The sequence below is a fragment of the Leptodactylus fuscus genome, chromosome 5, assembly GCF_031893055.1.
Source record: "Leptodactylus fuscus isolate aLepFus1 chromosome 5, aLepFus1.hap2, whole genome shotgun sequence".
NCBI classification, from domain to species: Eukaryota; Metazoa; Chordata; class Amphibia; order Anura; family Leptodactylidae; genus Leptodactylus; species Leptodactylus fuscus.
The window spans coordinates 194,276,346-194,303,722 of record NC_134269.1 but is presented as its reverse complement, the minus strand read 5'-3'; the positions used below and the strand labels follow the sequence as shown (position 1 = coordinate 194,303,722).

Sequence of the window (27,377 nt, the reverse complement as noted above, 5' to 3'; positions counted from 1 at the left end):
AGGAAGTCTGAGGCGACCCCAGAATAAACAGACCGTGCGGGGCATTGGGGGGGGGGGGGGGCAGGTTCTACTTGTTAGAGTGGAGCCAGGAGCTGTAGCTCAATAGGGGAGGACGACACTGACCTGTAGGAAAATATCCTAATCCACAGCCGAAACGGCTCCTAGAACTAGAACAGGAACAATCAAGATGCCCAGAGAGCGGCTTACAACATGCTGACTTGGTGACAATCTGCAGCAGGAAACCATTCCTATAAATCCCCCCAAAAAACAACATCAGGTGGCGAGAAAAATGACAGAAGGCTGATACTCCAAGAGAGGGATGAGACATCCCTACCAGTACTTTTCCAATGTCCACAGATAAACAGGAAAAAAAGGAGATCCCATGAGTCAATCAGAGAGGTAGGGAGGGAGCTAGAAGCCCAGACAGAGATGAACATAGTTGACACCTAGTCTCCGGACACTCGAGTGGATGCCAAAGCTGGCAGCAAAGCACCCACAGCGTAGCCAGGGACCAAAAGGAGAAGCCGAGACTCTGAATATGGGCCGCCAAAACAAATAGCTATAAAGCCCCACAGAGAAAGCACCCAGGAGAAAAAACACCACCACAGTGTCAGTCATTAGGAAGGAGGCTTATTCGCTAAAATGGAGGCCCCCAAGAGAAAGACCCAAGATGGCAAATGGCTACAAGGATTTCAAGCTCTTAAAAAAAAAACCACTAAAACACAGGGGGAACTATGAAGGAGCTAGACTCGCCTATCTGGTGTCTAAAGGCCCAGCAGAGTTACCCCCTCAGGGAAACTCACACATGGGGGAGTCTGGGCACCAGCATTTTGGCCACCTATTTGGTAGGTGGGGACTAAGGAAGGAGGGGGGGATGACTAGTATAGCATACGTACTGAAGGAGAAGAAAAACTTATTGTCTGCCTCCTACGGACGCTAGGATAAAACTGACTAGCACAGTGTCTGTGAGAGTGGTATAGCCCAGAAGTGGAGCCAATAGCTTTTCATTCATCTAGTGTCAGCCTCCTAGATGCCACGTCTAGACCCATGGTGCTTTGTTTCCCAGTGAAATAAGAAATATTGCTGAACATTGACTTACAGATCTACCATTTAAACCAAAAGTGGCAAGGAGATGTAACCCCAAAAAACACAGGGGTATCAGCGCTGGTACCCCGTGGTATTTTTTGTGGGGTACATCACCCTGCCACTTTTGGATCTTTGCGACCTCGGATTCGTACCACATCAAGGAAGTGCTCTAAGGAGATGCTCTAACAGTCCGACTTCTAGTTGGAAATCATCTTGACGTGCCCTCTAAGCAGTTGTGAGCTCATCACAACTACACAAGATGAGAACCTTTACATCTTAGCCACCATATTTGATTGCTTTAAAAAGACTACTATATTGGCGCTGTGTTTTTTTTGCCTCTTTTCAGTATTCTACATCTACCACTTAGGATGCTTAGAATTTAAAAGGGAACTGGGTTCAGGGTCCCTAAACCAGTAGCACGTCCTTAAGATACTGGGGTTAAAGGCCCCAAATCTGGCAACCTTACTTCTGTCCAATTCCAATACAGGACCAGTTCCAAATGATGGAAGTCAAAAGATCAGAGATTACACAGTTAAGTGTGGTTTAACTCTTCTTTTATTTAAAGCCTACCCCCCCCCCCCCACAATGCATTTCTAGCCACACAGCCTCTTTAGCAACTGCATACACTTGGCAATGACATAACAGAGGTTCACTTGCTTTATATAGACCATATACATAGACTCCCACTGGGAGGAGTCCCACTATCCTCAAAACAGATCTAATGCCTACTTAGGTATAGTAATATTGATTTTCTTATTTTTGTAAAAAAAAAAAATATGTTTTTTTGGAAGATTTACGCCACACTTCAAATGGGTAACCACTGATCTTAGGACTTCCATCATTTGGAATTGGTCCTGTATTAGAATCTACCCTTCGACGTCTGATTGACCACATTGATCACATCCAGCTGCTATTTAGACCCAGAAAGGTTCTACGTGCTTCAATGGTGGTAGTCACCTTTTTACAACTGGTGAGCAGTCACTTTTTTGACATATTACAAACCATCGCACCAAACGGTAATACAGAAGGATCAGCTCATTGCCGTTTAGCTTGTTTCATTACTTCTGCCCGAGTCACGACTCTTCTCTGGCAGCAACCGGTCCAGAGGACGCCTCGCTTCTCTACGCATGCACAAGTTCAGGTCCCTAAACTCCAGTAGCATAAGAATATGCTGATGGTTTAGCGGCCTCTTGAAACCGCACAGACCTCAGCCCTCTATAAGGTGCCTGTCTAATATGCAGTCTAACATTGTGATGTTGGGAAAAAAAATGGGGATGTCAATTTGTAGGATGTACTGTACAGTAAGGGATTGACCACAACGTGGCAGGCAGAAGGAATCCAAACCCAATGTATTTCTTTTTGTGTAGCTCCAGCTAGTATGGTGAATTATACATAATCATAGAACTTCCATCTTAAAATGCCATGAAGTTTTCGCTATGTGGGGTCCGGCCCTAAAGGGATTATGCCTCTTCTGTCTAGACTCCCATTAATAACTATGTGGTGAGAGCCACCAGAGAAGAAGAAATGACAAGCTCCTCTGTAATCCAGATAGTAACAGTGCACAATTTTATTCTTCTTAGAGATGTATTTCAAGAAATCAATAAAAAATACAAATGACGACAATTGTTTTTTTCTTTTAACATATCCCAGTGTATATAACAGAGAAGGTGGGACCTTATGGCAATTTTTGTTAAATAGTAGCCAAGAAAAGTGTATGAATGGGTCAGAAAAATAAAAGCGATTCCCAAAAAATCCACTAACAGATCAAAATATACAGAAACATTTACTCAAGAGCAGATTTTTTTTTGGGTGTTCAGTATTATAGGAAATTCTGGAACAAAACAAGGGCAAAAAAAAAACAAAACAAAAAAACCCAAACATTGGCCAACAGCTAGAGCTGTGGGTATTTCACGGGAACCAATAAATTAACATTTTTGTTCCTCTCGTGCGATACTACATTTTGGCTTGTGAACATTTTAAGAAGAACTGAGAACTAACAGATCAGATGATGGATCTACTGTGGGTGACTTACCATTGGCGTCTTCTACATTCTGATACGCGCAGTAACATGGCCACTCGAGCCACTATTATATTCTGCTGGCTGAGACTTACACCGGGCGTTTACTACGGTCCCTAAAGGCAGCGGTCTCCAGTGTGACTCTGCAAATATTACAAAGCTAAAACTCTCGGAAGTTGTAGTTATACAATAAATGGAGAGCCGTGTGCCCCTGCCTTAAAGAGCTCTGACCACATATGCCAACTATTTTTCAAAGAGGGTTTTTCTGATCCCTAATACTTGCAGTTTCTACAGGTTGCCTCAAACAGTTGATCTGTGTGAGGTCTGAGTGTCACAAGACCCCTTTAACTGCTCCAATGCATCTAAAATTAAACAAGGTAACCACCTTTATAAGTAGACTGAAAAAATTCCTATATTTATGTGACTTATTTGTCTCCATGCTAACAGACTACAAACTCTGTGTAGTCTGACATTGCAATCGTACTACCTTACACTGCCTCCTTTACATTTTACTACTGAACAGTGTATAACTTCTAACTACCACAGTTTGTTTACCAGTAAAAGGCATTAGCTTGAAGGAGCTGTAGACGCAAAATAACAAGAAATGTTTGAGCTAATAATTCAGTCCGATAGTACGGGGCACACGAATGTCAATTGAATATTGCAACCGTTCTCCATGTGCCTCATTCACATTATCGGGGTCCAGAATGGGTGTCCCGGTTGGTCGTGTGATCGGTAGACTGACCTGCCGATACTAACGCCAGCCATAAGCCTCTGGTTTCCATGTGTCTATGAGACCGGAACATTTAGACAGTCATAGTTGGACCTAGAAAAAGTCACTTCCTGCCGATGCGTGAACTGGCAGGTCGGTCTACCAATCGAGTGACCGGCTTTGGATTTGTTCTGGACCTCGATAAAGTGAATGATGAGCCTGGAGAGCGTCGGCTTCATCCAGTTGATATTAGTATGCCCTATAGTACAATGGTAAAGAATAAGAAAGATTAGATACATCGGAGCAGTACATTTTCTTATCGTTCCTATAGATTTTAAGCGGGTGTATATTTTTGGCCACGCTGGTGTAAGCGACAAGGCCTTCCCGTTGGATAAATCCCATACAGGTAGTCAGGCACCATTTATGGACTACCATATCCATCTGGAACTACCTGTATATTATACTTCCATAAGAAACCAAGTTTCTTTGGTGCACGAAAAGCAGGTGAACGATACAACCTCAAAGTTTTTCAGATCTACCTTTTACATTACATTTGACAGTAAAAGATCTATTCCCATATTAACAACTTATCCACCAGACATGTCAATGAGAGCTTCCCCCCATTCTCCTGATTGGTGTGGGGGGTGTAAGAAGTCAGATGGGAATATCCCTTTAACCCATGTGATTAAGATGGAAATACCCCTTTAAATGATGTGATTATAATCTCTAAATTAACAGAAGATCGAGAAAACACAAAAAGTAGTCGACTGCCGAGATTAGATTAGAAAAAAACAAAACAAAAGAAACTCTTAAACAGCCCGACAGGCATGATCCAGACAACGCCAAAAGAGTTGGTAACAGAGAAATTAGGTGTTATGTAGCACGTGTATATACCCCCCTTCTCGATCCATCGGCACATGAGTACACATCGACACATACATCCAATGCAGAAAGCAATGCTTTGGTGTCCGTCGTTATTAATATTGTGCTTTCCGTGGAGGACGACCGTTTTACAAAATCCGCCCTCAAAGACCGGGCAAAAGTGGGCCACCGGCAAAGGCTTAGTTTGGTCTCTTGTCGCCGGACGTGGTAGCCGGTGGCCTGGCTGAAGACGGGTTCCTCTTCGTGAGCAGCGGAGCATTCTGGGAGTCCTGACTGATTTGGACACCGCATCAGATCTTCTCCAGTTGCGCCTGTGGGGTAACTTGGAAAAAAAGTATCTGCTTCTGTCCAAGACTGACCTTGAGGGTTGCTCCCGTGATAGCAGAACTACTAGGGAGGAATGAGGGCAGAGCAGCACAAAAAAGTTCAAGGAGCCCAATTGATTGACAACTTGGTCCGTTGTTCAGTCAGCTTTTTTAATAAATATCTATTTAGAGAAATAAAAATACAAAAAAAAAGAAAATTGAGTCAAAGTCAAAAATGACAAGCAATGATTGTACTGTAGCAAAAACCCAAAGAATACGCAAAACCTCACAATGCCAAACTCAACAGCCAAGATGAAAGATTCAGGTGCAGAACTCATCAAAAATTGGGGAGTAGCATGAACAGGTTTCTCTCCTGATTCTTGTATGTACAGTATGTGACAGAGAGGGGGGAGAATAGCAAGTGATATTAGGAATGAAGAGCAGAGCTTCTATGGCCTCTGTGATCTGAGGGGATCGCACCTCTTAGGGAGGGCTCACACTACCATTGGATTCCGTTATGAAGGTGTCCGTTTAAAAAAAACAAAAAACCCCAACATCTATCATAACAGACATTAATGGACACTAACTGATGTTAATGTGTCCATTTATTCAACTGATCTGTTTAATGGATCAGTTAAAAAAAAAATGGACACATGAGCAGAAAAAAACCCCAATAACGGACAGTAACTTATAGCTATCAGTTACTGTCCGTTATAAGTCCGTTGCCCATAGATTTCAATGTTAAAAAACCCCCCGCATTTCTCATTAGTTCATTTGCTTCTATTTCAGAAAGCTGTGCAGGATTTTTGACAAGCCTGCCTAAAACTTTTGCATGGTACTATATTTATTTTTAGGATAAACTAGGGAAAACTAAACAAAAGATGAAAGAAACAGAAAAGCTATATTCATTTAGATACATAAAAACCCCCTTTTTTTTCTCCTCCATTTTCCCCTGACATACCTCACTTAAAATGACCCACACTGGAGAATCTGTCTGTATGGAGAGACGTAGCGCCTCTAGTGGCCCAAACGAAGAATCCACTTCTCCTTCAGCTATGCCCTTATTAAATGATCCTAAAGATAAGACAGAGATCAAAGCAAAGTGAATAAATAAAGTGTATCGGTACAGCTCTGTACAATGTCGCTATAAAATGTAATATCTATAGAACATTTGGATGACCTAAAGTAATTTATAACCACAATCCAAGATTTTACTTCATAATTGGAGCTGATTGGCCGCAGTTATTACCGCCTGTTAATATTCTGGCCGGAGAAAGCATTATACCGTGACATCCGATATCAAAGTGTCCTAAGAACATCTTTTAATTTGATAAATGTAATTTCATTTGTTGCTAATGTGCGTTAATAAAGGTTTTTTTAGTGCCGATGGTCACGCGGGCTGTAACACTGCGCACGCCACCATGTCTTCTGGTAATGCTGGCGAGCTATAGGCTGAATAGTCATTATATACTGTATGCTAGAGACACAGTTACTATGAGGGGAGATCGTGCTACAAAATTCACACCTAAATCTTTCTTGGGGAAGACAAAAGATTGTTTCTAAAACGTTGCAAATTATTAAGGGGGAACAAAAAAGAAGCCTAGCTCTGTAGCGCTACCTATTGGATAGCTACTCTATATGTAACCATAAGGTAGATATCCAATAGGTGGCGCGAGAGATCCAGCTTTTGTAGGCTGAGTTGATGACTGTGCTGGAAACTCCTTGGCACAGTGTCCGTCTAGAATACCCAGACTTTAAAAACAAAAAGAAAAAGAAAAAAAAAAGGCCCTTTCAGTTAAGAAGAACGGACATCCAGCGGACCCCATTTTGGTCAATCCGATCCCTCTAGCTTTGTTGGTGCCAGCTAGTTTTACAAACCCTTTGTCTGCTCTGTTGGTTCTCCAACAGACCTGAAGAATGAACACCCGACATTAATGTGAATATGGTGTTACTCTGAGATCAAAGCTATTTTACATACCCCTTTTAAAAAAAATAAAATAAAAAAATAAAAAACAAAAACCGTGACCTGGCCTCTACTACAATTTGGCAGCCTCCACAAGGAGACACCATACTTCTTGGACCTAATAGGTTGCCCTTATAGTAATAGTTTATCAAAACTCTCGTGAACTTCCTTGAGAAGTCTGGGATTCCTTGATGGACCTCATTCAGATGAAGGAGAGATAAAATAGTGACAGATTTTCAACCCAGTTAGAAACTTATTCGGTGATCTGACTATATATCAGCAGTGGCACATCAGTCACGCTGCCGCACTATCTGGCTCAGATCTCTCTCTTAGGCTGTATTCACACAGAGTAACGCCAGGCGTTTTTTGCACATAGCGCCGCATTAACGCCAGGCAACGCCACCGCAAAATAGCGCGGCGTATACGCGGCGTTATGTGCAAAAAGCACACAAAAAACGCCTGGCGTTACTCTGTGTGAATACAGCCTTACTCCAATTATCCAAGACAGATTGGAACGTCTCTTCCCGCTGCCAACAAAAGCAAGCGGTGTGATTTGTAAAACACTCCAGCTCCAGACTTTTATCTTCCTGTACCATCAATCCTTCTCTTGTTACCATAATCCTACAAGTGTTACTTCTGAGATGTAATGAGGTCACCGCATAAAGTACTGATGTCATTACATAATATAATGATGTCAGGAATTAAAGCACAACTAAGCTTTGGGACAATTTTAGATTTTCTGCCAGTATTAGAGTATTAATACATTTTGTGATATAATTTATTCACAGATTTTGGATCCTTTCTGTGAAATCCTGCATTTTCACACTCTTTCCCTGGCTTCTGTATTGAGAGCGGTCCCTGCCTCTCACTGAATGTTACTGATACGGAGTAGTGTCTTGGAGTACAGCGCTGTGTCGTAAAGAAAATGAGAGTACGAGAGGGTCACTTTACACAGTTATATCTAGGACATTACAAAATGTACAAACTTGCTTTTTGTGTCATATGAAAGAGGAGATTCTCTGCAGTGCTATCTAAAATATTTCAACATATATCATGGGCTGAGAACACAGCCAGGATTGGGATTTAATATACACTATATACCGTATATACTCGAGTATAAGCAGAGCTTTTCAAACAGTTTTTCAAGCACAATTTTTTTTTTTTTTTAGGGGGGGGAGGTCGTCTATGACCAGCTGCAATAGTCATGTTTAGAATCACCCATAAAATACTGGGAAAAAAAAGAAGCTTTAAAGAATATAATAAAATAAATAAATTTTATAAATCCCTCCTTTCCCTAGAATGCATATAAAATTAGAAAATGACTGTGAAACACATACACTAAGTATCCCTGTGTCTGAAAGTGCCCGGTCTACTGAATATAGGGGATCTGCAGTGCTCCTGTTCCGTCGGGAAGGGGTTAATAGGAGCACTGCAGATATCCTATATTCAGCCAGACTGAATTCCAAGTGGGGGAAAAAAAACCCAGTCCTCAAGCTCAGGGAAGGGGCAGACAGACAACCAAAACACCCCCTCCCCTTCCTCAGCACCCAGCATCTACTGCACCCAAAAACTCCGACCATTTTAATTTTTGCCATTTTCCAGTAGCTGCTGCATTGCATCCCCCCCCCCCCCCCAGCTTATACTTGAGTCAATAAGTTTTCCCAGTTTTTTGTGGTAAAATTAGGGACCTCGACTTATATTCGGGTCGGCTTATACTCGGGTATATATGGTATGTTAAAATATCACAATACCAACTGTGTTTTCAACCAGTGATATCTCTGGAAATACTTTAGCTAGCTCTGTAACCTCCACTGGAATCTCCTCCTTCATAGAACCAAAAAGCAAGTTTGTACATTTTATATCAGATATAACTGATCTACATGTTACACAGCCCTTACGCCATACACAGTAACATTCAGTGAAAGGTAGACACAGCTCTCAATACAGAAGCAAGGGGAAAGGGGAAATGTATTACACAATTTATAAATGATACAAATACTGCCAGAAAAACATAAGTTGAACACAAGTTTAGTTATGCTTTTATGATATCACAGAGTAATGTAAATAATGTGATAGTGATGTCATATATAGTAATGTAATGATGTCATACTGTAATGTAATAATGTCATGATATAGTGATGTCACAGTGTAATGTAATCATGTCAGGATGTAGACCTGTATCCCAAATCCAAGTTTTCTGGAGAAGAGGACGCCAAATCCAAGTGAAAAAATGACGAAGAGGTAATCTTTCGCTCGCTATTCATTTTTAAAAAGGACAGAAAAAGCCTAGCGAGCTTACGGCTGCCTATCCAGGGCTCAGGGGGCCTCTTGTTCAGGAAGTGAGTGCCACAGAATTATCACAGCTTTTTCAAACTTTTTAGACTTATTTGGCAGAGATCTGGATGTGCTGATATCATAAATAACCATGGTATTTGGTGGTCCCGTCTGCAGAGAACCAGTGGCAGGGGGGTGCAACTGCGACCAGTGCTGTACGGGGCCCGTGGCCAAATGGAGATGGCCGGGGCCCTGGACCACTATGATAGTGGTCAGGGAAAGTCTGGTTCCCTGACAGCTATACATATTGTAAATGAAAAGGCGCCCCTCCATGTCGCCGGCCCCTTTTTAATAGATGCTAGCCCAGGGGAGGTGACTTAAAATAATAAACAGTTATACTGTTGATGTTGGATGATTTGAAGCGGGCTGTCCATGCTCAGCGACCATCAAACTTAACTGAACTTGAATTGTTTTGTACAGAGGAATGGTCCAAAATCCCTTCATCCAGGATCCAGGAACTGATTAAAAGCTACAGGAAGCGACTAGAGGCTGTTATCTTTGCAAAAGGAGAATCTACTAAACATTAATGTCACTTTTCTGTTGAGGTGCCCATACTTTTGCACCGGTCAAATCTTGGTTACATGCATATTGGACATTTTCTGTTAGTACAATAAACCTCATTTCAATCCTGAAATATTACTGTGTCCATCAGTTATTAGATATATCAAACTGAAATGGCTGCTGCAAACACCAAAATATTTAGAACTAAAAATGATTAAGATTAATAGGGGTGCCCAAACTTTTTCATAGGACTGTATTCTGCTTTATAATAAAATTGATGTTGTGCAATGTGAAGGAGGAAGGTGTCATGGCACTAACAAAAGTATCACAATAACTTCTAAGAACTGATCAGCGGGAGCCCTAGGTGTTGGCTCCCAATGATCTTTATATCTCTTAGACTGTTAGGACCCTGCAGATCAGCTGCTTCCCAAAGCACCTAGCTCCCAGCTGCGCCGCTCACTCATCATAGTCTTGTAACTGCAGTCTTGGGTACTACAGCTGTATTTCCCCATGGTGGGACTATTAAAGGATTAGCTTATCCCTTTCAAGTATCTGAAATACTGCTGCAGCACCCGTAACTGTCACTATAAAAAAATTTGCTGTAGGGAGGGGTAGGGGGCCCCGGACACATGTTTGCACCCGGGCCCACAAGACTTTTGTTACGTCACTGCTGAAAACATTACATCTGCAGTCAGTATTACATTAAGGCCAGAGGTTGCAGCCATACTTGTCACGCTGGCACAGCCTCACAGTTTTTGACCATTGTGTATGGCCTTATCTTTATAGCACATGTGGCAACAGCTGAGACAATATTAAAATAACATTAATTCCTACATTCCCCCCCCCACACACACACAAATACCGATATGACATGTTAGGTCACCTATTTGAAAATATCCATCTGGTGTACGATGGTATTTAGAAGGTTTACCCCGTCCTTCATGTAAAGCTTCTTTGTCTGACTGGAGACTCTGGAGAAAACAGAAAAAAACAATGCAGTTATAAGAAGAGATCTGACATGTCCGCCAGAATTACATGGGGTTGAACTGAATTTAAATAAAATGTGGCTTCCAGAAAACAGCGCCACAACTGGCCAGGGGTTGTCTCTGGTATTGCAGCACAGCTCTATTGAAGTGAATGAGCATAAACTGCAAAAACACACCTGTCATGTGCTCCCTCTAGTGGCAGCTGAAAGAATATTCTTTTTATAATCTATATCTCTGCAGGGCATTTGGATCTCAGAATTAGAACAAATAACTGGCAATGAATAATGAAATGTTAAAGGGGTGGGGGAAAGTCAGGGGCACCCAGGGCATAAAAAGTGTAGCCACTGAAGTGAAGATGCTTACATGACTTTAAGACCCATCAGTAGCCACGGACGTTGCTGGTAAGGAATCAGTGACGTGTGTGCGTGACGTCACTGGTCCCCTCCAGAGACCGCTGAGGCTACTGATTGGTCACGTGAATCTCTCTGCTTCCAGCATGGCGAGGCTCAACATGAGAGGTAAAGGGATCTGGGCCAAGATCCACCCCTGAAACCCCGAAGTTTTCCCTAAATCCTGGACAACCCCTTTAAAAAATGAATCATCGAAAAATAACATAATAATACGAGATGGAGAAGTCACTTTAAAGGTAGCCACACGGCACCTGCTCAGACATACACAGCAACTTTCAATTAACAGGGAAAAGTATTCCGTAAAGGTTCTTCAATGCGTGAGTCATCATGAAACATCCACAAAAACAGGAAATATTTCTGGTCATGGGCACATTCAATGGAAAGGTTAAAGGGAACGCAGCGTATAGACAAAATCCACATCCCATTATCATTAAATACCAAAAACTGGACGAATGTACTTTGCGGCACTGAAGGCTGGATATAAAAGCTCAGCTGTCATCTCAGGATAAGTCGTCATTCATGTGTATACATGAGGAGCACCGCTCAATCTGCCCTTTGTATGGCATCAATTCTGCATTTATCACCAGTTTAACCACTTCTGACTCCATCTCAAATTGTCAGTTTTCCCAGAGCTGGTTGGTGAAGATTGGGTGCTATGAGATCCCCCATACAGAGCACACAGTACAACACTTACATACAGAAGCAGCAGCAAGGAGGAGGTTATACAGCAGTGATGAACAATGTAACTGTAAATCCTGCTCTATGGTAAAATAGCACACCACTTACTAGAAGCAGCAGCAGTTCTATAGGTGCAGCCTGTCGCCTGATCTCTCAGCAAAATAAGGCAGATCTAACAGTGACTTGAGAGAGTGATCAGTTTAGGAGGCAGGGGGAAGAGGGGAGCGAGTCTTGAAATTTTGACAGATTATTGTGATGACATGTTAATTCCTCCAAAATGGTTGCTTAACCCATCAGTGACCATCCAATAAACTTTCAACATCTGTTACTAACAGGCTTTAAACCAATGCACATGGCATTCTGTAACAAATGCACTGAAATGATGCAGGGTCTCCTGCACTGTGTAAGCTGGGTCTCTGACTGTGTACTCACAACCAGGCACCTGCTCCTAATGTCCAGAATGGGAAAAATCTCACATTCAGGACTTTTTTCAGAACTGCATCTAAATGACTCCAGAGCGAAAGGGCTCCCCCTATCAGTGCTGATGCTATTACATGGCCTACCTATGAGCCTAATACAGCCAGCATAATACATTGCACTATATAGGTCAACAAACGTTTGAACATATAAGAATAATTACATTTCATTAAAACACATAGCAAAAAACAGGAAAAAAACACAAAAATAAAAACGTAATAGAAATATAAAGTATTGTAACACAAGTATTGCTGTGCCTGTTACAAGCCAAGCAATACAAATTATTTTTGTTGCAAGGCATTTTTTTTTTTTTTTAATTCTCTTGGCCACCAAAGGAACAATCTAAAAATGTTTCCCCAATATATCAATGATAGAAACTTTAGGTCTTTCTGCCAAACCGACCCACCCTATCCAAAGACCATTGGCTCAGACAATACATTGATCAAGTTATTTAAAGGGGTTTGCCCATCTCAAGGATCCTATCTATACTAGTAACTTATGTAAATTGTAGTCTTTTCCTAAATATATTGCTTTAGAAATTGTGCTTTGTTTGCCTGCTATGTGACCTTATTCCTCCCATTGTTTACACAGTGTTGCTATAACCATGGACGTACAGGACAAGTGACATCACTCACTGCTCTTGCTGGCAGGACAATCGTTCAGCTAATAGCAGTTTGCTGATGAAGCCCGGTCTGTTATCTATCTATATAAATACACAGATAACACTGAGCCCATTCTGTACAAGCATCTGCATATTATCTGATCTGTATAAGTGTTCTGAGACATCTCTGGCCCATTTAGCAAGAGGGAGGAGGAGGGAGGAGTAATACAGGAAGTGAGATAAAAAGACTGCATGGAGCCTGCTGAAACACTGAGATGGGAAAACCCCTTTAAGCCACAGGGTAGCTGGTGTATAATTTATAGTGTAAAAAGACAGAATCGCCATGTTTCTTCTATTCACCCTTAAAAAGTGTTACATTTATCAACCAGATAAATGTATCCAAAAAACGGTGCCATTCAGCACTACAACTTGTCCTGCAAAAAAACAAGCCCTCACACAGATACATTGACACAAAAACTAAAATCTTTCTATAAGAAGACTACACACAATAAATATAAATATGGAAAATGGTCTGATTATTAAATGGAATCTGTCACCAGGTTTGAGGTCTCTAGAGCATGCCTTACACTGCTGGGGTTCAGAGACCCAAACCTAGCGAACCCAGTCCTGTCCACTCGTGTATTAAAGTCAACCAGAGAAGATTTAGGAAAGGAGTTTTGATGTACGCACTGAATGCAGCTGATGTTGATGTGTCGCAGAGTCACAGTTGCTAGGGGTTATACTACTAGTTCATCCCATTAAATAGATTCTGTTTAGAGATCTTGAATGTTATGGCAAATTTTCAAAATCATCCAAATAGCACAGGAAATATTTTCACTGAACAACGCTAACTAGTATCACCCGAAATCTGCAAGTTGCTGACAGCGATAGTCTGTGCAGCCACTAGATGGCAGCATGGCCTCATATATGAACAGAGTATTAGAAGCAGAACAGTCTGATAATGTATAGCCGAAGAGAAAAAAAATAAAAAATACCTGAAATGTAACACAAAGGCCAATTTATCTGTATATTACAGATCTTCAGATAAGTTCAGTCCGCTGCAAAACAAGATATATCTTGGTGCGTTTTTTTTATGACTATTCTTTATATGCGCCAGGCAGAGCGCAGGAAGCCGTTAACTTGGAAATACTGCCATGTAAACTGCAAAGACAGGCAATTCATTTCTACACCTACAAGAGATTTACTATTGAAATTATAGCAAACCAAAATATTGGTGTATGTTTTATTGAGAGCCGTCTGCGCCGCGGAGATCTGAGACTCTGGTGAGCACTGATGTGCAAAGCATCCCTTATACTAAATATATATCCTCAATATACATTACTGCATCGCTAAGCGTCGGCGTCCTTTGGTGATTTATACCCCAGGTACACCGCTATGGTAGCTGACTTCCTCCAGTGATTTATCCCCAATAAACAATGGTATGGTATTCTCTGGATTCCACCAGTGATTTATCCCATAGAGATACTTCTATGGTATTTGCTGGTTTCCTATAATGATTTATCCTCAGTATACACCAATGAGATATATACTGGCATGCTGTAGTGATTCATCCCAGTATATATAGTATTTACTTCATGGCTTCCTCTAGTGATGGATCCCCAGTATATACAGACATAGTATTAGTATAGTTGCTATATTCCTCTAGTGATTCATCACGGGCTTACACAGACATGGTATTTATTAGCTTCCGCTAGTGATAAATCCACACTATACACCGATACAGTATTTACTGCCTTCCTAGAGTATACACTGATATGGTATTTACTAGCTTCCTCCAGTGATAGATCCCCAGTATACACCGATACAGTATATACTGCCTTCCTAGAGTATTCACCATTATGGTATTTACTGCCTTCCTAGAGTATACACCGATATGGTATTTATCAGCTTCCTCCAGTGATAGATCTTCAGTATACACCGATACAGTATATACTGCCTTCCAAGAATATACACCATTATGGTATTTACTCAGGGTCGGACTGGGGTGTCTAAGGCCCACCAGTGGAATTGTTTCTAGGGGCCCACCACCAGGACCCTGCAGACCAGCGATGCCAAGACAGGGCAGCTAAAGGTAATACCATCTCGGGAGCCATGCTGCTCACCTGCCATACATTGTGCAACAACGCACTACCTAAACCTACTGCTACACTCTGTATGGAAAGTGAACAGCGCTGCTCCTAGAAATGTTACCATTACCTATAGCCGCGCTGTCCTGGAATAGCTGATCTGCAGAGGTCCTGGCTGTTGTATCATCACAGATGTAATATTGATGGCCTATCCTAAGGACAGACCATCAATATTATAAAGTTGGATAAATCCTTTAAAGATTTGTCCAGGAATTGGATCAACCCATTTGCCTGGCGGGAGGTGTAAAATAAATAAATAAAAAGTGCCTTCACCTGTCCCCATTGCTCCATTGTCCGCCGCCAGTGTCCATTTAGTCTCGTGTCGGCACCTCCTTGCTGGGAGTCCTGCACCTCATGAGATCACTGAAACCAATTAGATACAGGATTTCCAGAAATAAGGCCATGAGACTGAACAGACACAGGTGGGAGGATAACGGGGCGCTGGGGACAAAAACTCAATGCAAAACACTGCGTCTCACTGTTGTGCCTAATCCTTAAAGAGGACCTTTCACCATTTGGGGCACATGCGGTTTAATACACCGCTAGAAAGCCAACAGTGTGCTGAATTCAGTGCAGCTTTCCCGTTCTGTGCCCCGGGTGAAGAGCTATCAGTGCCGGTACCATAGCTCTTCACTGTCAGAATGGCGTTTCTGACAGTCAATCACTAACGCCCTTCCTCGCAGTAGCGTCTATTTCGCTGTACTGTGTGAGGGGGCTTTGCTTACCGCCTAGTGATGACGTTGAGCGGTGAGGAACACTATCTCCCCCCAGTACATGTCTATGGACGAACATTATCAGGAGGGGAGGGGGCATTCCTCCCCGATCTCACAGTACAGCACAATAGGCGCTGCTGGGAAGAAGGACGTTCCTGACTGACTGTAAGACACGCCCTCCTGACATTGAAGAGCTACGGTACCGGGACCGATAGCTCTTCACCGGGGGCACAGAATGGGAAAGCAGATAGTACGCTGAATTCAGCACACTCTCTGCTTTCTAGCGGTATATAAAACCGCATGTGCCCCAGGTGGTAAGAGCTCCTCCTTAACATCTCAATATACTGTACATTATACTATAAGGATAAGGCCTACCACAGCGTCCCACAGCAAAAAAGCGCTGCAGGAAAACCCCCGGCGGCAACGCATCAGTTTTCCTGCAGCGCTTTTTGCAGAAACTCCACAGAGGTTTGCTCTGAGGACTTTCTGCTTCCATTATACCTATAGGGACACTGTAGGTGTTTCCGAAGGTATAACTGCTGCGATTTCCAAAAACGGCAACAGTTACCTACACACTCATACATATACATTCATATATACTCACTCACACACACATAGATATATATATATATATATCTAGCATATACACATTTATATACATTCATATACCATATATACTAACATACTGTATATACACACACATACCTGTATGCACATATACAGTCCTCACACAGTATACAAGACACATGCTTTAACCCTTAAGTACTATCATGGTGTCTATCATAGTGATATGTGTATGGTAATGGTGTATGATAGACACCATGGTAGGACTTAAGGGTTAAACAAATGTACACATATACACTCACCGGCCACTTTATTAGGTACACCTGTCCAACTGCTCGTTAACACTTAATTTATAATCAGCCAATCACATGGCGGCAACTCAGTGCATTTAGGCATGTAGACATGGTCAAGACAATCTCCTGCAGTTCAAACCGAGCATCAGTATGGGGAAGAAAGGTGATTTGAGTGCCTTTGAACGTGGCATGGTTGTTGGTGCCAGAAGGGCTGGTCTGAGTATTTCAGAAACTGCTGATCTACTGGGATTTTCACGCACAACCATCTCTAGGGTTTACAGAAAATGGTCTGAAAAAGAAAAAACATCCAGTGAGCGGCAGTTCTGTGGGCGGAAATGCGTTGTTGATGCCAGAGGTCAGAGGAGAATGGCCAGACTGGTTCGAGCTGATAGAAAGGCAACAGTGACTCAAATAGCCACCCGTTACAACCAAGGTAGCCAGAAGAGCATCTCTGAACGCACAGTACGTCGAACTTTGAGGCAGATGGGCTACAGCAGCAGAAGACCACACCGGGTGCCACTCCTTTCAGCTAAGAACAGGAAACTGAGGCTACAATTTGCACGAGCTCATCGAAATTGGACAATTGAAGATTGGAAAAACGTTGCCTGGTCTGATGAGTCTCGATTTCTGCTGTGACATTCGGATGGTAGGGTCAGAATTTGGCGTCAACAACATGAAAGCATGGATCCATCCTGCCTTGTATCAACGGTTCAGGCTGGTGGTGGTGGTGTCATGGTGTGGGGAATATTTTCTTGGCACTCTTTGGGCCCCTTGGTACCAATTGAGCATCGTTGCAACGCCAAAGCCTACCTGAGTATTGTTGCTGACCATGTCCATCCCTTTATGACCACAATGTACCCAACATCTGATTGCTACTAGAGATGAGCGAACACTAAAATGTTCGAGGTTCGAAATTCGATTCGAACAGCCGCTCAATGTTCGTGTGTTCGAACGGGTTTCGAACCCCATTATAGTCTATGGGGAACAGATACTCGTTAAGGGGGAAACCCAAATCCGTGTCTGGAGGGTCACCAAGTCCACTATGACACCCCAGGAAATGATGCCAACACCTCTGGAATGACACTGGGACAGCAGGGGAAGCATGTCTGGGGGCATCTAACACACCAAAGACCCTCTATTACCCCAACATCACAGCCTAACAACTACACACTTTACACACTCAATACCACCTCTCTGACAGTAGGAAAACACCTTGAAACATGTGTATTTGGCACTTGCAGTGAGGAGAGCTTGTCACCAGCAGTGAATTTGGCCTTTGTAGTAAGTTGAGGTTGGCACCAACATTTGTTTTGAAAATCAGGGTGGATTGAGCCTCTAACCAGCAGAGTTTGGGCAAATTCATGGTGGAGGGAGCCTCTAAACACCCCAGTTTGGGCAAATTCATGGTGGAGGGAGCCTCTAAAAACCCCAGTTTGGACCAATTCATGGTGGAGGGAGCCTCTAACCAGCCCAGTTTGGACCAATTAATGGTGGAGGGAGCCTCTAACCAGCCCAGTTTGGACCAATTCATGGTGGAGGGAGCCTCTAAACAGCCAAGTTTTGGGAAATTCATGGTGGAGGGAGCCTCTAACCAGCCCAGTTTGGACCAATTCATGGTGGAGGGAGCCTCTAAACAGCCCAGTTTGGGCAAATTCATGGTGGAGGGAGCCTCTAACCAGCCCAGTTTGGACCAATTAATGGTGGAGGGAGCCTCTAAACAGCCCAGTTTGGGCAAATTCATGGTGGAGGGAGCCTCTAACCAGCCCAGTTTGGACCAATTCATGGTGGAGGGAGCCTCTAACCAGCCCAGTTTGGACCAATTAATGGTGGAGGGAGCCTCTAAAAAACCCAGTTTGGACCAATTCATGGTGGAGGGAGCCTCTAAACAGCCCAGTTTGGGCAAATTCATGGTGGAGGGAGCCTCTAACCAGCCCAGTTTGGACCAATTAATGGTGGAGGGAGCCTCTAAACAGCCCAGTTTGGGCAAATTCAGGGTGGAGGGAGCCTCTAACCAGCCCAGTTTGGACCAATTCATGGTGGAGGGAGCCTCTAACCAGCCCAGTTTGGACCAATTCATGGTGGAGGGAGCCTCTAACCAGCCCAGTTTGGACCAATTCATGGTGGAGGGAGCCTCTAAACAGCCCAGTTTGGGCAAATTCATGGTGGAGGGAGCCTCTAAAAAACCCAGTTTGGACCAATTCATGGTGGAGGGAGCCTCTAACCAGCCCAGTTTGGACCAATTAATGGTGGAGGGAGCCTCTAACCAGCCCAGTTTGGACCAATTCATGGTGGAGGGAGCCTCTAACCAGCCCAGTTTGGACCAATTCATGGTGGAGGGAGCCTCTAAACAGCCCAGTTTGGCCAAATTCATGGTGGAGGGAGCCTCTAAAAAACCCAGTTTGGACCAATTCATGGTGGAGGGAGCCTCTAAACAGCCCAGTTTGGGCAAATTCATGGTGGAGGAAGCCTCTAACCAGCCCAGTTTGGACCAATTAATGGTGGAGGGAGCCTCTAAACAGCCCAGTTTGGGCAAATTCATGGTGGAGGGAGCCTCTAAAAAACCCAGTTTGGACCAATTCATGGTGGAGGGAGCCTCTAAACAGCCCAGTTTGGACCAATTAATGGTGGAGGGAGCCTCTAAACAGCCCAGTTTGGACCAATTAATGGTGGAGGGAGCCTCTAACCAGCCCAGTTTGGACCAATTCATGGTGGAGGGAGCCTCTAAAAAACCCAGTTTGGACCAATTCATGGTGGAGGGAGCCTCTAACCAGCCCAGTTTGGACCAATTAATGGTGGAGGGAGCCTCTAACCAGCCCAGTTTGGACCAATTAATGGTGGAGGGAGCCTCTAACCAGCCCAGTTTGGACCAATTAATGGTGGAGGGAGCCTCTAACCACCCCAGTTTGGACCAATTAATGGTGGAGGGAGCCTCTAACCAGCCCAGTTTGGACCAATTCATGGTGGAGGGAGCCTCTAAAAAACCCAGTTTGGACCAATTCATGGTGGAGGGAGCCTCTAAACAGCCCAGTTTGGGCAAATTCATGGTGGAGGGAGCCTCTAACCAGCCCAGTTTGGACCAATTAATGGTGGAGGGAGCCTCTAACCAGCCCAGTTTGGACCAATTCATGGTGGAGGGAGCCTCTAAACAGCCAAGTTTGGACCAATTCATGGTGGAGGGAGCCTCTAAAAAACCCAGTTTGGACCAATTAATGGTGGAGGGAGCCTCTAACCAGCCCAGTTTGGACCAATTCATGGTGGAGGGAGCCTCTAAAAAACCCAGTTTGGACCAATTCATGGTGGAGGGAGCCTCTAAACAGCCCAGTTTGGGCAAATTCATGGTGGAGGGAGCCTCTAACCAGCCCAGTTTGGACCAATTAATGGTGGAGGGAGCCTCTAACCAGCCCAGTTTGGACCAATTCATGGTGGAGGGAGCCTCTAAACAGCCAAGTTTGGACCAATTCATGGTGGAGGGAGCCTCTAAAAAACCCAGTTTGGACCAATTCATGGTGGAGGGAGCCTCTAACCAGCCCAGTTTGGACCAATTAATGGTGGAGGGAGCCTCTAACCAGCCCAGTTTGGACCAATTAATGGTGGAGGGAGCCTCTAACCAGCCCAGTTTGGACCAATTCATGGTGGAGGGAGCCTCTAAACAGCCCAGTTTGGGCAAATTCATGGTGGAGGGAGCCTCTAAACAGCCCAGTTTGGGCAAATTCATGGTGGAGGGAGCCTCTAACCAGCCCAGTTTGGACCAATTCATGGTGGAGGGAGCCTCTAACCAGCCCAGTTTGGACCAATTAATGGTGGAGGGAGCCTCTAAAAAACCCAGTTTGGACCAATTCATGGTGGAGGGAGCCTCTAAACAGCCCAGTTTGGGCAAATTCATGGTGGAGGGAGCCTCTAACCAGCAGAGTTGGTGGAAATCAGGGTGGAGGGAGCCTCTAACCAGCAGAGTTGGGGGAAATCAGGGTGGAGGGAGCCTAGTATTAGCAGAATTGTGCAACGCTTATGGTGGATGAGTATGAGGATGCGGAGGAATTGGAGAGGTTGAGTACAGACATGGAGTTTCATGTTGGGGTGCTTTACACAGGTGGGCACAAAAATGACGGCTCTACCCAGTGGTGGTTCATTTTTATCAAAGTGAGCCGGTCGGCACTCTCAGCTGACAGACGGGTGCGCTTGTCAGTGATGATGCCACCGGCTGCACTGAACACCCTCTCAGATAGGACGCTGGCGGCAGGACAGGACAGCACCTCCAAGGCATATAGGGCAAGTTCAAGCCACAGGTCCAACTTCGACACCCAATACGTGTAGGGCGCAGAGGGGTCGGAGAGGACAGGGCTGTGGTCGGAAAGGTATTCCCGCAACATGCGCCTATACTTCTCACGCCTGGTGACACTAGGACCCTCCGTGGCGGCACTTTGGCGAGGGGGTGCCATCAAGGTGTCCCAGACCTTAGACAGTGTGCCCCTCGTTTGTGTGGACCGGTGAGAACTTGGTTGCCTACTGGAGGAACTGCCCTCCCTGCCGCCAACGTCACATGCTGGAAACATCTCCATCATATTCTGCACCAATTGCCTGTGGCAAGCATTGATGCGATTGGCCCTCCCCTCTACCGGAATAAAAGACGAGATGTTGTTTTTATACCGGGGGTCAAGGATAGCAAAGATCCAGTACTGGTTGTCCTCCATGATTTTGACAATACGCTTGTCGGTTGTAAAGCACCCCAACATGAACTCAGCCATGTCTGCCACAGTGTTAGTTGGCATGACTCCTCTGGCCCCACCGGAAAGTTCAATCTCCATTTCCTCCTCATCCTCCATGTCTACCCATCCGCGCTGCAACAATGGGACGATTCGAAGTTGCCCGGAAGCCTCCTGTATCACCATCACATCATCGGACAACTCTTCTTCCTCCTCCTCCTCCTCCTCCATTAAACGCAGTGAAGCGGACAGATGTGTGGACCTACTCTCCAGCTGTGACGGATCGGATGCTATCCCTAACTCCTCTGTGTGATCTGAGTTATCCCTGATGTCAATCAGGGATTCTCTCAGAACACACAAGAGCGGGATTGTAAGGCTCACCATCGCATCCTCAGAGCTCACCCTCCTTGTGGACTCCTCAAAGACCCGTAGGATGTCACAAAGGTCTCTCATCCATGGCCACTCATGGATGTGAAACTGAGGCAGCTGACTTTGTGGCACCCTAGGGTTTTGTAGCTGGTATTCCATCAAAGGTCTCTGCTGCTCAACCACTCTATTCAACATCTGAAACGTTGAGTTCCAGCGTGTGGGGACGTCGCACAAAAGCCGGTGTTGTGGCACATGCAGGCGTTGCTGGAGAGATTTTAAGCTAGCAGCGGCTACTGTCGACTTGCGAAAGTGGGCGCACATGCGCCGCACTTTCACCAGTAGCTCTGGAACATTGGGGTAGCTCTTTAGGAAACGTTGCACCACTAGGTTGAAGACGTGGGCCAGGCATGGAACATGTTGGAGTCCGGCAAGCTCCAGAGCTGCGACCATGCCTGGGCCCAGGTGCAGCGGCTCAAACCATATTGCCGTCTCATCGAGGAGGGCATCCCTCACCTCGGAGGCAGTGTGCTGTCTGTCCCCCAAGCTGATCAGCTTCAGCACAGCCTGCTGACGTCTACCAACGCCAGTGCTGCAACGTTTCCAACTCGTAGCTGGGGTCAATCTAACAGCGGAGGAGGAGGCGGTGGCGGAGGAGGAGGCGGTAGAGGAGGAGGAGGAGGGGGGTGTTCTTCTCGTGTCCCTGCCAGGAATGTTAGGCGGGGAGACGAGGTACACCGGGCCAGTTTGGGAAGCAGTCCCAGCCTCAACTACATTCACCCAGTGTGCCGTCAGTGAAATGTAGCGTCCCTGTCCGCATGCACTTGTCCACGCGTCGGTGGTCAAGTGGACCTTTGTGCAAAGCGCGGAACTAAGGGCCCGCCTGATGTTGAGTGACACGTGCTGGTGCAAGGCGGGGACGGCACACCGGGAGAAGTAGTGACGGCTAGGGACGGCATAGCGAGGTGCCGCAGTTGCCATCAGGTCCAGGAAGGCGGGAGTTTCAACAAGCCGGAACGCCAACATCTCCTGGGCCAGCAGTTTAGCGATGTTGGCGTTCAAGGCTTGCGCGTGTGGGTGGTTAGCAGTGTATTTCTGCCGCCGCTCCAATGTCTGAGAGATGGTGGGTTGTTGTAAAGAAACGCCTGATGGTGCCTTTGATGGTGCAGGAGAAGGAGATAAGACAGGACCAGGGGAGGATGAGGTAGAAGTCAACAAAGTGGCGGAGGCAGATGAAGTGGTGTCCTGGCTCGTCCTCTGGAGTGCATCGCCAGCACAGTCAGCAGTGGCAGTGGCAGAGGCAGAGGCAGTGGCAGTGGCGTGAACGGCAGGCGGCCTTTGTCCTGCCGTTGCTGCCTGCCACTGATTCCAGTGCTTGGATTCCAAATGACGGCGCATTGAAGTGGTGGACAGGTTGCTCTTCTCAGAGCCCCTAATCAATTTCGAGAGGCAAATTGTGCAGACAACACTATATCTGTCCTCGGCGCATTCCTTGAAAAAACTCCACACCTTCGAGAAACGTGCCCTCGAGGTGGGAGTTTTTCGGGGCTGGGTACGAACTGGAACATCTTGGGAGATTCCGGGTGTGGCCTGGCTTCGCCTAAGCTGCTGACCTCTGCCTCTGCCTCTAGCTACCCTTTTTGGTGCTGCACCTGCCTCAACATCCACACTACTTTCCCCGCTTGACATCCCCCCTGTCCAGGTCGGGTCAGTGTCCTCATCATCCACCACTTCCTCTTCCAACTCCTGTCTCATCTCCTCCTCCCGCACAATGCGCCGGTCAACTGGATGCCCTGACGGCAACTGCGTCACATCATCGTCGATGAGGGTGGGTTGCTGGTCATCCACCACCAAATCGAACGGAGATGGAGGAGACTCTAGTGTTTGAGCATCTGGACACAGATGCTCCTCTGTTAGGTTCGTGGAATCCTGACGTGGAGAGGCAGGTTGAGGGACAATGAAAGGAGCGGAGAACAGCTCTGGGGAGCAGGGACAGTTTGGGTTATTGTTCTGTAAAGCTTCGGAATTTTGGGAGGAAGGAAGACAAGACTGTTGGGTAATAGGAGGAGAGGAGGCAGAGTCTGACTGGCTGCTGGACAATGTGCTGTAAGCGTTCTCTGACAGCCATTGCAAGACCTGTTCCTGGTTCTCGGGCCTACTAAGGTTTGTACCCTGCAGTTTAGTTAATGTGGCAAGCAACCCTGGCACTGTGGAGTGGCGCAATGCTTGCTGCCCCACAGGAGTAGGCACGGGACGCCCTGTGGCTTCACTGCTACCTTGCTCCCCAGAACCATTCCCCCGACCTCGCCCACGGCCTCGTCCACGTCCCTTTCCGGGAGCCTTGCGCATTTTGAATTCCTAGTTAGAAATTGGCACTGTATACCAGTAGTAAAAATTGTGGGTGCACGTAACCCCAATATATTCTTTGAATTACCAGTCAGACACTGGCACTATATGGCAGTAGCAAGAAATGAGGGTATTTGTATTCCCAATATACTCTTTGAATTCCCAGTCAGACAATGGCACTGTATACCAGTAGTAAAAATTGTGGGTGCACGTAACCCCAATATATTCTTTGAATTCCCAGTCAGAAACTGGCACTATATGGCAGTAGCAAGAAATGAGGGTATTTGTATTCCCAATATACTCTTTGAATTCCCAGTCAGACAATGGCACTGTATACCAGTAGTAAAAATTGTGGGTGCACGTAACCCCAATATATTCTTTGAATTACCAGTCAGACACTGGCACTATATGGCAGTAGCAAGAAATGAGGGTATTTGTATTCCCAATATACTCTTTGAATTCCCAGTCAGACAATGGCACTGTATACCAGTAGTAAAAATTGTGGGTGCACGTAACCCCAATATATTCTTTGAATTCCCAGTCAGACAATGGCACTATATGGCAGTAGCAAGAAATGAGGGTATTTATAACCCCAATATATTCTTTGAATTCCCAGTCAGACAATGGCACTGTATACCAGTAGTAAAAATTGTGGGTGCACGTAACCCCAATATATTCTTTGAATTCCCAGTCAGACAATGGCACTGTATACCAGTAGTAAAAATTGTGGGTGCACGTAACCCCAATATATTCTTTGAATTACCAGTCAGAAACTGGCACTATATGGCAGTAGCAAGAAATGAGGGTATTTGTATTCCCAATATACTCTTTGAATTCCCAGTCAGACAATGGCACTGTATACCAGTAGTAAAAATTGTGGGTGCACGTAACCCCAATATATTCTTTGAATTACCAGTCAGACACTGGCACTATATGGCAGTAGCAAGAAATGAGGGTATTTGTATTCCCAATATACTCTTTGAATTCCCAGTCAGACAATGGCACTGTATACCAGTAGTAAAAATTGTGGGTGCACGTAACCCCAATATATTCTTTGAATTCCCAGTCAGAAACTGGCACTATATGGCAGTAGCAAGAAATGAGGGTATTTGTATTCCCAATATACTCTTTGAATTCCCAGTCAGACAATGGCACTGTATACCAGTAGTAAAAATTGTGGGTGCACGTAACCCCAATATATTCTTTGAATTACCAGTCAGACACTGGCACTATATGGCAGTAGCAAGAAATGAGGGTATTTGTATTCCCAATATACTCTTTGAATTCCCAGTCAGACAATGGCACTGTATACCAGTAGTAAAAATTGTGGGTGCACGTAACCCCAATATATTCTTTGAATTCCCAGTCAGACAATGGCACTATATGGCAGTAGCAAGAAATGAGGGTATTTATAACCCCAATATATTCTTTGAATTCCCAGTCAGACAATGGCACTGCATACCAGTAGTAAAAATTGTGGGTGCACGTAACCCCAATATATTCTTTGAATTCCCAGTCAGACAATGGCACTGTATACCAGTAGTAAAAATTGTGGGTGCACGTAACCCCAATATATTCTTTGAATTACCAGTCAGAAACTGGCACTATATGGCAGTAGCAAGAAATGAGGGTATTTGTATTCCCAATATACTCTTTGAATTCCCAGTCAGACAATGGCACTGTATACCAGTAGTAAAAATTGTGGGTGCACGTAACCCCAATATATTCTTTGAATTCCCAGTCAGACAATGGCACTATATGGCAGTAGCAAGAAATGAGGGTATTTATAACCCCAATATATTCTTTGAATTCCCAGTCAGACAATGGCACTGTATACCAGTAGTAAAAATTGTGGGTGCACGTAACCCCAATATATTCTTTGAATTCCCAGTCAGACAATGGCACTATATACCAGTAGTAAAAATTGTGGGTGCACGTAACCCCAATATATTCTTTGAATTACCAGTCAGAAACTGGCACTATATGGCAGTAGCAAGAAATGAGGGTATTTGTATTCCCAATATACTCTTTGAATTCCCAGTCAGACAATGGCACTGTATACCAGTAGTAAAAATTGTGGGTGCACGTAACCCCAATATATTCTTTGAATTACCAGTCAGAAACTGGCACTATATGGCAGTAGCAAGAAATGAGGGTATTTGTATTCCCAATATACTCTTTGAATTCCCAGTCAGACAATGGCACTGTATACCAGTAGTAAAAATTGTGGGTGCACGTAACCCCAATATATTCTTTGAATTACCAGTCAGAAACTGGCACTATATGGCAGTAGCAAGAAATGAGGGTATTTATAACCCCAATATATTCTTTGAATTCCCAGTCAGACAATGGCACTGTATACCAGTAGTAAAAATTGTGGGTGCACGTAACCCCAATATATTCTTTGAATTACCAGTCAGAAACTGGCACTATATGGCAGTAGCAAGAAATGAGGGTATTTATAACCCCAATATATTCTTTGAATTCCCAGTCAGACAATGGCACTGTATACCAGTAGTAAAAATTGTGGGTGCACGTAACCCCAATATATTCTTTGAATTCCCAGTCAGACACTGGCACTATATGGCAGTAGCAAGAAATGAGGGTATTTGTATTCCCAATATATTCTTTGAATTCCCAGTCAGACAATGGCACTGTATACCAGTAGTAAAAATTGTGGGTGTATATAGCCCCAATTCTATTGCTAGGGGACTTGCAGGGTATTTCTGGGGTGAAGGTGGGGGGGCACACCGTTGGAACGGGTATCGGGGTATATATCGGGTATACGGGAATACACTGACAGTGTATTCCATTCAGGATCCTGGGAAAGCTGGGTTGCGGCGATTGAGCCCGTCAGTGCCACGTTACACTGACAAGCTTCTCCCTGGAATTTAGCTCTTATAAGAGCTGTTGGTTGTCTTCTCCTTCCTATCCTAGCCTGTCCCTGCCTACCCAGAATCTAAGCCCTAGCTAGCTGGACGGAAACCTCCGTCCTCGGTGAATTGCAAGCTCAGAATGACGCGAAGCTGGGCGTCGCTGTTCTTTTAAATTAGAGGTCACATGTTTTCGGCAGCCAATGGGTTTTGCCTACTTTTTTCAACGTCACCGGTGTCGTAGTTCCTGTCCCACCTACCCTGCGCTGTTATTGGAGCAAAAAAGGCGCCAGGGAAGGTGGGAGGGGAATCGAGTAATGGCGCACTTTACCACGCGGTGTTCGATTCGATTCGAACATGCCGAACAGCCTAATATCCGATCGAACATGAGTTCGATAGAACACTGTTCGCTCATCTCTAATG

General features: G+C 44.8%; 1 protein-coding gene across 1 annotated transcript in view; it reads right to left on the bottom strand.

The window, feature by feature from the left end:
• Positions 1-2,629: 2,629 nt before the first annotated feature.
• Positions 2,630-27,377, bottom strand: part of MGAT4B (alpha-1,3-mannosyl-glycoprotein 4-beta-N-acetylglucosaminyltransferase B) — a 300,397-nt gene continuing 275,649 nt past the window's right edge. Inside the window, exons 13-15 of the mRNA XM_075274976.1 lie at positions 10,684-10,771; positions 5,964-6,076; positions 2,630-5,184 (exon numbers count right to left, since the gene is read on the bottom strand). Coding sequence (XP_075131077.1) covers positions 5,161-5,184; positions 5,964-6,076; positions 10,684-10,771 — 225 coding nt within the window. The 3' untranslated portion in view covers positions 2,630-5,160. The remainder of the gene's footprint in view (positions 5,185-5,963; positions 6,077-10,683; positions 10,772-27,377) is intronic.